Source organism: Oculina patagonica, chromosome 11 (assembly GCF_052425735.1).
Source record: "Oculina patagonica isolate OP01 chromosome 11, crgOcupat, whole genome shotgun sequence".
NCBI lineage: Eukaryota > Metazoa > Cnidaria > Anthozoa > Scleractinia > Oculinidae > Oculina > Oculina patagonica.
The window spans coordinates 9,219,817-9,232,172 of NC_135768.1; the positions used below are offsets into that span (position 1 = coordinate 9,219,817).

General features: G+C 40.5%; 1 protein-coding gene across 1 annotated transcript in view; it reads left to right on the top strand.

Moving 5' to 3' along the window:
- Positions 1-12,356, top strand: part of LOC144631037 (uncharacterized) — a 117,131-nt gene that overhangs the window by 68,961 nt on the left and 35,814 nt on the right. Inside the window, 4 exon segments of the mRNA XM_078489398.1 lie at positions 1-3,192; positions 7,069-7,380; positions 9,264-9,554; positions 10,825-11,154. Of these exon segments, the coding sequence (XP_078345524.1) occupies positions 1-3,192; positions 7,069-7,380; positions 9,264-9,554; positions 10,825-11,154 (4,125 nt within the window).

Here is a 12,356-nt window from a genome sequence, read left to right on the forward strand (position 1 = left end):
AGCAAATTGAAAGATCTGCAAATCGTTTTGAACGAAAGGCAAGAGGAACTCGGCGGCTTTCTTGACAAGAATAAAGACCTTGTCTCTCGGAGCGGAATGCAAGACAGGCTGGCAAAAGCAAACGAGGATTTTGAGAACCTTTACAAGAAAGTCCCGCAGGCTGTGGACAAAACAGAAGCTATGATCAACAAGTATAACGAATGCAGTAAACTGCTCGAGGAGTCGTTAGAATGGCTAACCAAAGCCTCTGTAATTGTCGACTCGGAGGTAGCGTTTTCCTTGGACGATTCCAGCGCTGAGGAACAGCTTGCTAAGCTGAAAGAGTTGCTTCCTGAGCTGGAAACGTACGAGGCTCAGATCGCGTCCATCGAAGAGAAAAGTAAAGCTGAGGATGTTGTTGGAAAGAGCGGCGAGGGCGAGCTCCAAGGAAAACTTGATTCCATCAGAAGGAAATGGGAGGCGCTCAAAGAAGATGCGGTTAAGAAAGAGGAGCGTTTGATGGGATTTGTTCAAGCGAAGGAGAACTACACGACACGTGCGGAAAGATGTAAGCAAGCTTTGGACGATTTGAAGAAATCTTCTGAAGAAGAGTGTGAATATTCAGTTTTACGCGACAAGTCCAGCGCTCAGCTTGAAACGAGGAAGAAACAACAAGAAAAATGCCAGGAACTGGAGGAGCAGATTCGCGCGTTGGAAGAAGCCGGCGATCAGGTGACAAACATGTGCGAGGAGCTAAGAGAACCCTTGCAAAGGCAGTTGAGAGATATTAAAGATGAATGGCTAAGGATTAACACGGAAGCTGTAATAAGGCAAGAACAACTAGAGGCGTGGATAAGTGAAGTCGGTGATATTCACAGTGATGTGGACGCTTGTTTAGCTCGAGTGAAGACGTTACATGACTCGCTTCAAAGCTGTAAATCAGAAGGAACTGATATACAAACGGCAAACGAAATTCTCGGTCAGCTTAAGCAAACAGCATCAGAGCTTGAATCAGAGAAGAGTAATGTTGATAGTCTTGTAGAAAAAGGAGAAACTCTTCTTACAAAGCTGGACCCAAGCGAAAAGGTAGAACTGGAAGAGTCATTCCTTGCGCTGCAGAGCGCGTTTAACGAAGCGGAAAGGGATTCGAAAGAGAGAGTTCATCAGGCTGAAGAACGGATAAACGATATTATTGAATTTGACAAAGAATCTGCACACTGCGAAAGCTTGCTAACTATTTACCAAGCGGCAGTCCCAGTTGATGTTTCGTGCACAGTGGAGACCTTGGAAGGTCAAATGGGGAAGCTAAAAAGGCTCTACGGTGATATGGAATCACGTGAAACGCACATGGCAACGCTGTACGAGAAAGAGGCCAAACTGTCACCTGGGAACATCGCGCAAAGCGGGCGTACTTCCCCGGATGGAAAGGCCGGGCAGCTGCAAGGAGACTGGGGAAAGCTCAAGGCTTCCGTGGGGGAGAAGCTGCGTGAGCTTGAACGCTTAGCGCAGACAAAGAAAGATTTTGATGACGATTATGAAACGTGTCTGGCAGGCGTCCAGGAGCTTGAAACAGCAATTCTTGCTCTTGAAAGCGACGGAGGAGCTGTAGAGAAGCGAGTGGAGCGAATGCAGGAACTGTGCTCAAGAATTAAGTCTTATCGCAACAAGCTCGATCTTCTCACAGATCGATGCGATGAGCTGCCAAACGTCGCCTATGAACAGAAAAATCTTGATCCCAGGCGAAAGCTGAGTTCTGTTGTGAAAAGATGGGAAGAGGTCAAAGACGAGGCTTTGGGGAAACTGAACGAATTTGAAAAGGAAAAGGTGGAGGTGAAAAATATCGCGCAAGATATTGCAAACTTACAGAGCTGGATACAAGATGTGTCTTCTCCTTTCGTCGAAAAAGACATTCCACCAGTAATTCAGAAAGATGATTTAGAAAAAGCTCTCATTGCTAACACGGAATTTCGTACCATTGTCGAAACAAAGAACGATTTGTTTCAAGAATTGTTGGGTAAATCTGGAAACGTCAAAGGCGATGGACCACATAAAGACGCACTTCTGAGCAATCTTCAAGATGTGTCCAGGGATCTGGAAGAGGCTAAAGGAAAGTTGGTAGGCAGGGACGCCGAAATTCGAAGCCGCATAAAACAGCATGGTGAGCTGGTGGCAGATTTAGATCATATAAGAGAAATGTTGATGAAAGTAAAGGGTGAGCAGAGCTCTGAGCCGGTGGAGTTTGAAGGCGAAAACTGGATCGACGACAAGATCACCTCGCAAAGAGTTGCACTAGCAAGACTTGATTCCTGTGAATTGTTTCTTACCTCATTGGCTGAAAAAATCGTTAAAGCAGGCGGTGAACGAAAGGATGTTGGCGAAACTGAGCTTGAACGAGATTTTCACGTGTTATCCGAGGAAGTGCATGCTACTCAACAACACCTTTCAAAGGAAATCTTGCAACTGGAAAAACTGCGCGATTTTGACAACGAGTGCGTAGGACTATTGTCGTTGTATGAAGACCTTTCGGCCAAAATCCGTGCAGTTGATTTTAACGCCATCGCAGCAAAAGGCAACGTTGCACACACTGAAGAAGAGCTCGTAATATGTCACGCAGTTGATCAAGATCTGTCTGAGAAAGATGGAGATTACGAGACGCTGATTGGAAAAGAAAATGAGTCGTTAAGTTTGGCTCCGGTAGACAAGAAAGAAGACCTAGAATCGCGGTCTCGCCAACTAAGAGAAACTAGGACTGCTTTGAAAAAGTTGATTCAGGAACGAATCGACAGTCTGCGGAATCTCGTTGCGGAGCAACAGACGTTGGAAGGCTGGCTGAAAACGGCGGGAATTTTAACCAAGGATGCTGCAACATTGCTGAGTGAGAACGAGGGCAGTTTAACGCTTGACAGTTCCCGGATGTCTGACAGGTCCCAGGCTCTTGTCGCGCTCATCGCCAAGCTTGAAGAGTACGAAACATACAGTGAAACTTTTCAGGGTGGTGCTAAAGCGTCCGAGGTTGCCAGAGTGAAAACGGAGTTGTCTAAACTGAAGGAACAGTTGGCGAGCGCCGAGAATGAGTTACAGCAGTTTAAAGAGCAGTGCGAAGCATTTGAAATCGAGGCTACTGAGGCCACGGCGGTTTTTAAGCGATATGCCGCTGAACACCAAACACCGGCCTCACTGCAAGAGGCCCAGGAGGAGTTGGCTAACGTGCAGGTAAGTTGGTATTTGAACATTTAGTTCAAAGCTTGATTGAAATGGAAATTCTCTTTACTCTATGTCATACATTTCCTTTAATGCTAATTCGGAGAATTTGTTGATTCGTCGTGACAAGTGAGACTTCATGGAGCCTTGACGACCCCGCCAAGGACGAATGACTTTCGTAAAATAAATTTGTTTTAGCGCACACGTTCCCTAGCTCACATCACGTGATTTTGCTTGCTTTTCGTGGTTTTCTTTGGTGAAATTCTTTAAACGATGTAAATCCTGTAAATTTATGGACTTCGTCGTACAAACTACATCGAGAAAGCGTTAACACCCAGGTTTTCCCGCGGGACCAACCCTTAATACGCAAAATGTATGCGCATTGACAAAAGAAGGGACCGTCCTTCAATTGACTTTCTTTCAATTATCTCGTAAACAGCCGGGGTTTTTTTTATCTTAAATCGTTCTTATATCGCTTAGCGTGTAGGGGATATGTCGAGAGACTTACATTCATATTCGTTGTTTGCGTCGCACTTATTTCCATTTCGAGTCTCGGCGACATGTCAAGAATCTTTAAACAAGTTTGTGCTGGAGCTCAAAACTACACCGCTGTCTTTATGTGCATTTACACCCGGCATAACTAATCGAACGTTCGAAAATCGAAGTCAATCGAACTCAATCCATGGATCGAGTTCGATTGAGTTCGGCAATCGAACGAAATCGAACACCGGACTTTCAGTGAGTTCGATTTCCGAACAAATCGAACTCAATCGAACCCAATCAATCAGATTGGGTTCGATTGAGTTCGGTAACCGAACTAATTCGAACGCAATAAAATTTTATTGCGTTCGATTAACTCTGGTAAACATATATACATACAAAGCAAGCCGTCGAAAGCAGATTTTTCTTGCGTTTTTTTAACCGCTGATTCAACAACAGAAACCCCTGTCCGCTGTTAAGAGAACAGAACCGAACAGAACAAACGTATCGTTATTCCCGCGTGCGTATTCAAGAATTATTGCACCATTTCCTTTTTAAGCTAACTTACAATTGCAAAATGACAACTCGAAGGGTTACTTTTATCAAAAATACAAGCAAATTACTAACTGCGACACAGGCAACGGCATACAGCAGCTGGATGATTATGAAAAATATCTTACTAACAATGTCAGGAGCCCATAATGGGCTCCTGACAATGTACATGATTCTCTTAAATTCAGCTTGGACAGCGCATCTGAAGCCATTTCTGCGGAATTTCTCCGTTTAAGAAAACCACGTGCTAAACTCCGGGCTGAAGTAACTCTTCTTAGATCTGGTTATAGATTTTCAATGCCGGTTTTACAAAAATCAAGAGTTCGAAAATCGAACGTTCGATTGAGTTCGATTAAATATTTTCCTTTTCGGTGAGTTCGATTTGGTTCGATTGCCGAACTCAATCGAACTCAATCCATGAATTGAGTTCGATTGAGTTCGATTGAAATTTAGTTCGATTGGGTTCGATTTGCTATGCCGGGATTTACAGCGACATATTCTTTAGTCGAGCTTGTGGCGTACAATTTTTTTAAAGATCAAGGTGTATAGGCTGGCTTTGTGACTACATGGTTCAGCATCTAATTCTAAGTCGGATAAATTGTGGCTCCACAGCTTAAAGTCAAATTTAACTGGAAAGTTATTAACCAGTTAGACTATTCTGCCATTAAAAAGATTTTTTTGTTAACATTATAGCGCCGGTTTTTTGCGTTTTTTTTTTTCATAATTCATTATTCGCATTGTCGCAGTGTTACAATCACAGACGACTTCGAAAAACGACCGCTTTCCCTCTCCGATGACGCGATTTTTAAAACTGCTGCTTACGTTACGGTGAACGCTCGTAAATTTGCATCGTGAAAACTAATCGGCCTCGTTGTTTGAATTTCAAATGAACTTCGCTCTTTCTTCGTCTTTGTTTTCAAAACAATAGCACAAGCAATTGAGCCCTTTATTGCTGCGTACGAACTACAAAACGACAATACACCATGGAATTGGCTTCAACGAGATTTCCCAACGTTTTAAAAATGTTTACACCATGAATATGATCCCAGAGATTTTCTATTTTATATACCTGGAGGAAAATGTGGTGAGTAGGCGTAAATTTGCTTCGAGTCGCTGTCGGCGGGCTTTTGTAATTTGCAGGAGAGCGTTCGCTAAAACAAACTATCTCTCGAAGTCGCTATGGTTTGCGAGACAGTCGCGAAATATTTATACCTCCTTATCGTTCAATTAACATATATCTAGGTCTGTTTAAGCAGCGCAGTGCTAAATTTGAATATTTATATGCTTTTGGGAGAAATACTTTATTTATTTGCATGATCATGCAGTGAATAAGTATGGCGCTTACTAGGAATCATAATTTGACAGAAAACGACAGCGAAGGTGTCGGTGATGTTCAGTCTTCTTCAACTAGTTCAATGGCTCTTGGCAAAAAGTAGGACTGGTGTTGGCTATTTTATTTTCATTTAATTGCTCTATGAATTTGTAAATTTGTCATTTTAACACTTCGATTTGTTTTCAATGTCGTTGAAGCTGGGAACAACAATCAACATTTCGCCAAGGTTAGTCAAGTTCAAATTGCTGCGAAGAATTGTTTCGCTACGGTTCGTGGGAGATTTTTATTCTATTTTTATCATTTCCTCCCTATTTTTCAATTAACAATAGCATAGAGAATCTATTTTAACGAATACAATTGTCTGCTTAGTCGTTAGTACAGATTAAACGATCAACTCGACAGAGATTCTATTTAACAGCGGTGTAAAATAGACAGTTTTAAGTTCACTCTTGGTGCACTCAATTTTGCAACTTAAGTTAAGTTCTTATTCGAATTCTATTTGTAGTCGAGATTTTTATGCCGTAGGGCTTTAACCCGTCCTGTGTATTTGTTTGTGCGGGAACTACTTTCAAAGCTTTATTATAGGCGGAAGGGTAGTTGTTGGAACTTTTTCCGATGTCAGGATGTTGACGGTCTTTCTGCAAAATGTTATTTACTGGTACATGTACTTATAAACTTGTTTACTTTTCGCCAGAGAAATACTGGTCTTATGTTAACCTCGTGTTCTCGTCGTGTTAGCAGGTAGTTTATCGCCGCAGATCGATCGCCGGTTTATCTCCGATTTTATTTTCCGTACTTATGCCCGTAGGGAAGTTGTTTAAAAGTTGATCTTTTTATTGACTTCTTGATTTCCAATAAGGTTTCTTTTAGCATCAGAATTCTTTTCGAAACCATTTAGAAAATTAAAACCGAGCGGGTAGCTGACAAGAACTGTCAATTTTCCTTCGCAACGTTGTCGTGAGCTTGTTTTCTTTACTAATTGCAGCCTCGCTGAAACGTCGCACATTCATTTTTGGCTGTGACTGATTTCCACCTCTACTTTTTATAAAACAAATACAAGTGAAAAGCCGGATCATCCTATAGCCTCGTATGTACTCTGTTCTTTTGCCTGTCACGCAACAGTGGTTTCTTCTCAGGAAGTAACGCAGTATAGAGGCTTAAATAAACTACGTCACGGCTTGCGCGTGTTAACTGAAAAAGATGGCGAATTTTTTCAACTTTCTGATTCGTAATCTGTCTTACTTTTCTACAGTCGTAATCAACCTTCTTTTTCGCTTTATTACTACTTCGTTTCTGGGTTTTTTTACGTTGAAATATTATTATTTTGACCATGGGTAGTAATCCATGTTTTGACGTTTCCTTCAATTTAAAGGAAATTGGACATAGCTTCTTTTATCTGCAAGTACCGCCAAATCGTAGAGCAGATGTTTAAAACAACTTCTCCCAGAAATAATTGTGGAACATGTACTAAACATAGAAATGAGAATTTTGTTACTCATCAACGTCATTTATTTCCCGCCAAGGATTTACTAAAAGAGGTCGACTCCAGAGAGAAGGCCCTGAGCACGCGAGGCGAACAAGTCAGCGGCAAGTTGAATGAGATCGAACGCAAGGAGTTCGAAGACAGACTTCGAAAGTTGAGCGAAGAATGGCAGAAAGCGAAAGAACAGTTACATGAACAGCGGGAACTTTTGGAAGATGGGATAAACAGCTGTATGAAGCATCTAGAAATTGTGGAGCAAGCTAAGACGAAAGCGACAGAGATTGATCAACTCTTGAGCGAGATAAACGACGCGAAGGAAGAAAACATGGAGACGGTTGAATCAAAGACTCAGGTACTTTTTGTGTCTGTTATGTCTGGTAAATATTATAATTTTATATAAATCTGCTCAGTCTTAAAATACCAAACATTCAAGCAAAGAAACCGTTAAAGTACCGTTGTGTGCGGAAATAGTATTTTTTTTCTGTCTTAACGAAATGACGCTATCTTGAATAAAACCGTCGCTTTTGTGGCCTAGAATTTTGAACAATATTTCAGCTTTTATAATATTTCCTTTCTGTTGTCTTAGTTATTTATCCGTTCAGACTTAAAGTAACAAACATTCAAGTAAAGAAACCGTTTAAGCACCGTTGTTAACGAGAATAATATTTTATCTATCTTAACGAAATGACGCTATCTTGAATAAAACCGTCGCTATAGTGGCCTAGAATATTGAACAACACTTCAGCTTTTTTATATTTCCTTTCTTTTGTCTCCGTTATTTCGGTAATTTTAAAGTCATTGAGCATCAATCTGCGTTTCATTTTGTAAATGTCTCAAGCTGGCTGGTTACAAATCATTTTCGAGATCGTATATTTGCATATTTAAATCTTGTGCTTAATTAACCCGCTGGAAACATTTTGTTTTAGTGATCCTTCGAGAACCGTAGATGTTTCAAAGTAAGTCCCAATCAATTAAGTCGAGAATTTTTACATTTACTGTGAAAACTGTTCTAACTTTTTCACTTTTAAGTTTGCCGCACATGAGAGAGATCATACTCTTTGCCAAGAGTATTTTAAACAGTGTGTATTCACTCGTAAAAAATATGAAAATTTGCATTGGAAGATGACAATACTTATATCCTCCTGATATTAATGTTGTTGTTAGGCTACACAGCGCGTTGTTTATAACGGAAGACAAAGGTGCGATCGCATCGTCTGAATACATTTGTTTTAAATAACAAACGGCATCTATAAACACAAGTTTTAATATCACAAACTCAAGTTTTGCTTGTCCATCTTCGCGAAAACTTTCAAGAGCTAAGTGTCACTCATTTGTAAGTCAATTCTTAATTTGATTTTAGGCCTGACATAGCTAATTATCTTTCAAGATAAAGTGATGATAAATTGCCTAGTCATTATTTTTGTGAGTTCACAGTTTGATCATTACTCATTTAGACGCTTCGCCTTTGGTCATGACTTCATTTATTTTTCATGAATAAAATTAAACCCTCCGAGTCGATATAAGAAATGTTAGATATTTTGTTATCTTCCTGACGATCTCGCTTTCATATTGTCCATATTTAAATGTTAATACTTGAGGTAATTACATACCCTAGTACTGTAAATAAAGAATATTTATTTTGTTAAATATAGGAACAAACACGGCATAATTTTTGACCTTAGGGTTTGAGCGCCTTTATTTATTAATTTATAGTGGGCAAACTGAATTGAAGGCGTATCTAATTTGTGCACAATTGTTTGGCGCGGTGGCCTAATGGTTAGCGCGTTAGATTCCGGATCGAGCCGTCCGAGTTCGAGCCCCGACCGGAGTCACTGTCTTGTGTTCTTGGGCGAGACACTTTACTCTCCCAGTTTCGAAGCTCGTATACTGCAATGCGAATGTATTGAATCATCCAGAGCCTTGCAAGACAGAAGGGGTGGGGGGGGGGGGGGGGGGGGGTAGTTGCAAGTCAACGGAAATTGGCGGCTAATCTTCTTGTCTAAAAACTTCTCCTAGAAAGTTATTCAGCTTAAATTCTCATCAAGTCAGAAATTATTATATGTATTTCGCTCCCAGTGTAAAGGCGCTGTCACCTTAAAAAAGAAAAAAACGTCTTACAATTGCGTGGTGTGACTAAAAAAAATGTTCACTGTTTTTCTTTTTTGCAATTGTAATAATTTTTACACCTGTCGATTAGCATTTTTGTAATTGTAGACTTGGAATATTGTTTTGCAGGATCTGAGGGAGAAATTAGAGATCTTCGAATCTCTTATGGCAAGCATGACAGACATCGCCGCGACCGTGCCTTGGAAAGAGTCAACCGAGCAAGAATCCACCGAGGCCAGCCTGGAAACGATCCGAAACGACGCTAAAAGGAAACAACAAGAATTACACGAGACTATATCGTTTCACAAACAGTACCGCGAGGCCGTTGTTAAAGCGAGCGATTGTCTATGCGAAATTGAAGAGAAATTGGTAGACAAAGAATCGTTAGATTACGGGCTGCAAAACAGACCTTTAAATGAGGTAAGTACGAGTTTTTTTTGTACCACGCGCCCGGGTAATACCGTGATTATTTTTCTAGTCGCGTGCCCTCAATACCGCTCAATGATCTTATTTTACTCACGTATACAGCCCGATCGAGCGGCGTGTGCTGGCTGCGGTTTAATTATGGCAGCTGACGCTCAAATTGATAAACTTGATAAAGTAGTTCTGTTAGAGATCGGCCACTTTATTTAGGCTCCGTACAGTACTACTTATTTTTTTTTGTACTCGGACGTGCAAAAAAATCATTTATGAAGAGTTTCCACTCGTACCAGTTCCGTTCATAACAGATTCACGAAAATAAAAACAAAATTAAAAAAGTGTTCAACTCTTATTTACTCACTGCGTGTTAGTGTCTAATAAATGTAGGATGCAGCTGGTTCGTGGTACATGAATAACCAATGAGAATATAGCACTTAGACATTACAGTCGCATTTAATGAACGGCGCAAAAATAATATACATGTCGAGATACGCTTTCATAACAACTCGTCTTAAACGCTTCGGTCTCTTAATCAGTTGAAAGTTTCGTAAGAAGTGTTTACGTGAACAATTTTAACCCGTGTAGCAGTCAAAAAGACACAGCACGGTCGTGGGAGTTAGTGTTCGTTTCGACGAATCTTCAGCAATCATGTAAAGCAATTGTAATTAGTTCTCGAGTTTTTTTCTTAAGCTTAATTAACTAATAATTTTCCGTGCTTAAATAAAGTTTTACATTACATTACATTACGCTCTTGAAGGGTTTCCGAGCTTTACTATCCAATCAAAATATAGCACAAACACTTACCGGTATGTGTACTCCTTAATTTGTCACGCCATCATAACGCAATGAACGTGGGGATAAAAAGCAAAACTTCGGTTATTGCGTTGAATTTTGTAAGAATTTGAAGCGCAACGAGCAAGAAGTTTTTAAGGAAAACGTTACAACTGTCCAATAAAAATATGAGGCTCTAAACAATTGTTTAATTATCTGTGCACGTTCGGCGCTCAAAACCGTTTACATTTTTATCAAGTCATTGTCATTTGGTTACGACAGTTTTTTGGCGGGAACTTTGCGCACCGTGCGATTGGCCGTTGTTCATGCGCAATGTGGATATTTTAAGTTACTTAGCAACCTCGCTGACGAAAATCGCGGGCGCAAGCGACTAACAAAGAGATCTCGTCGTCGACTGGTTCTTAATCTTCCCGCTGTTATTTCGGAAGTGTAGTTCAATTTACGAAGTAGGTAATGTGTTACATGTTGTATTCGGCAGGAATTGCAACAGATACTAGATGATGTTGCCCCTATTCTCCAAACCGCCAGCGAGAAGGGCAAGCTCCTGACCATGATGGAGCCTCACGGAGCGCGAGGCAAGGACGAAATACAGGCCAAACTCAGTGAACTGAGCGACAAATGGGAGGAGCTGCAGACAAAACTTCACGACAAAATAGCAAAGTCCGAGAAGTGCGAGGCAGTGACTGCGCTGAATAATGAGGTAGAGACTGTTTCTAGACGGTTGGACGAGCTGGCAGCTTCCACCGAGGATCTTACTGCGGCCACCTACGATACTGCGAATGTGATTGAGCATAGAGAGGGCTACGAGGTAAGAGTTTAATAGAACAATCAACAACCTTACCCTTAATTTTGCTATGTTGTTACTCAAGCAAACATTTCATTTAATTGTACTACTTGTCTCGCAATTCTGTTGCAACACAAGTTGAAAGAAAAATTGTGTAGCATAACACAACTTAAAGTGAACGTGTCACGCAACGTTTTCTTTGCAATAAGCGACGCTTGTACGAATTCGAATTGTGTTCTAATTGTGCCCACCATAACGCTACAAAAAACAATTTATGCGTCGCCTTAGAGTGTTACACAAGAAACACCCCCTTCAACTTTTCTCCAGTCACAACGGCGCACTAAAAATGCAAGACAATTTGCTCGGAACAGTGCTTAGCGGAACAGCGCCTTTCAGATTATGCCGAAAATTGGTTTCCAATCTTCAAAAGACAGCACATACAAAATCTTGGGGTTTTTTTCTTTTTGTTCCGGCGAAAAAAAGAACAGTTATTCCTTTCAATCTAATTTCCAGTTAGTAATTCCTTTCAATCTTTTATAGTGATGACCATCCCAGGGCTTGAGACTAACTTTTTAACTCACTGATTTACTGGCTAGTGACATGTCAGATTTTACTAGCCAAAAGTAATTTTTTCACTAGTCAGGTTTATTGATTTCTATCAAGAACAGTTGACTTTTCCGAGTTTTTCACTAGACAAATGGCTAGTAGGAATGCTAAACCTGGTAGCCAAAACCTAAATTTTAGTAGCCTTTGGCTAGTTGGCTACCGTTAGTCTCGAGCCCTGCCATCCTTTTTGTGACGTTTCTAAACCACTATTTTGAGTTTCTGTTTAATTAGAAGTGCTTCCATGCCTCTGTAAAATATAAGGCAGGCATACCTTGCAAACTATTAGGTATGCTGTCGTACTGCTAGGCGTTAAAATCAAAACTGTGTTCATTTTTAACTCGGAAAAGAGTTGTAGTGGGCGAAGTGAATTCACTCCTTCACTCCTTCACTCCCTCACTCCTTCACTCGTTTCCTGTTAGACATATGCACGCAATGCGTGCAAGTGTTTTAAGGCCTCTAGAGAATTAGACCTTTTCTCTGATACCTACATTTCTTGTTAAATTACATAAAATTAACATGCTTAGTCACCAACCGAAATATTGTATTAATGTCAGTTTTCTTGAAATGATATTATGATATTTATTCAGCTATAAGCCGAGACCGTAAACCTTTGGTTTTTT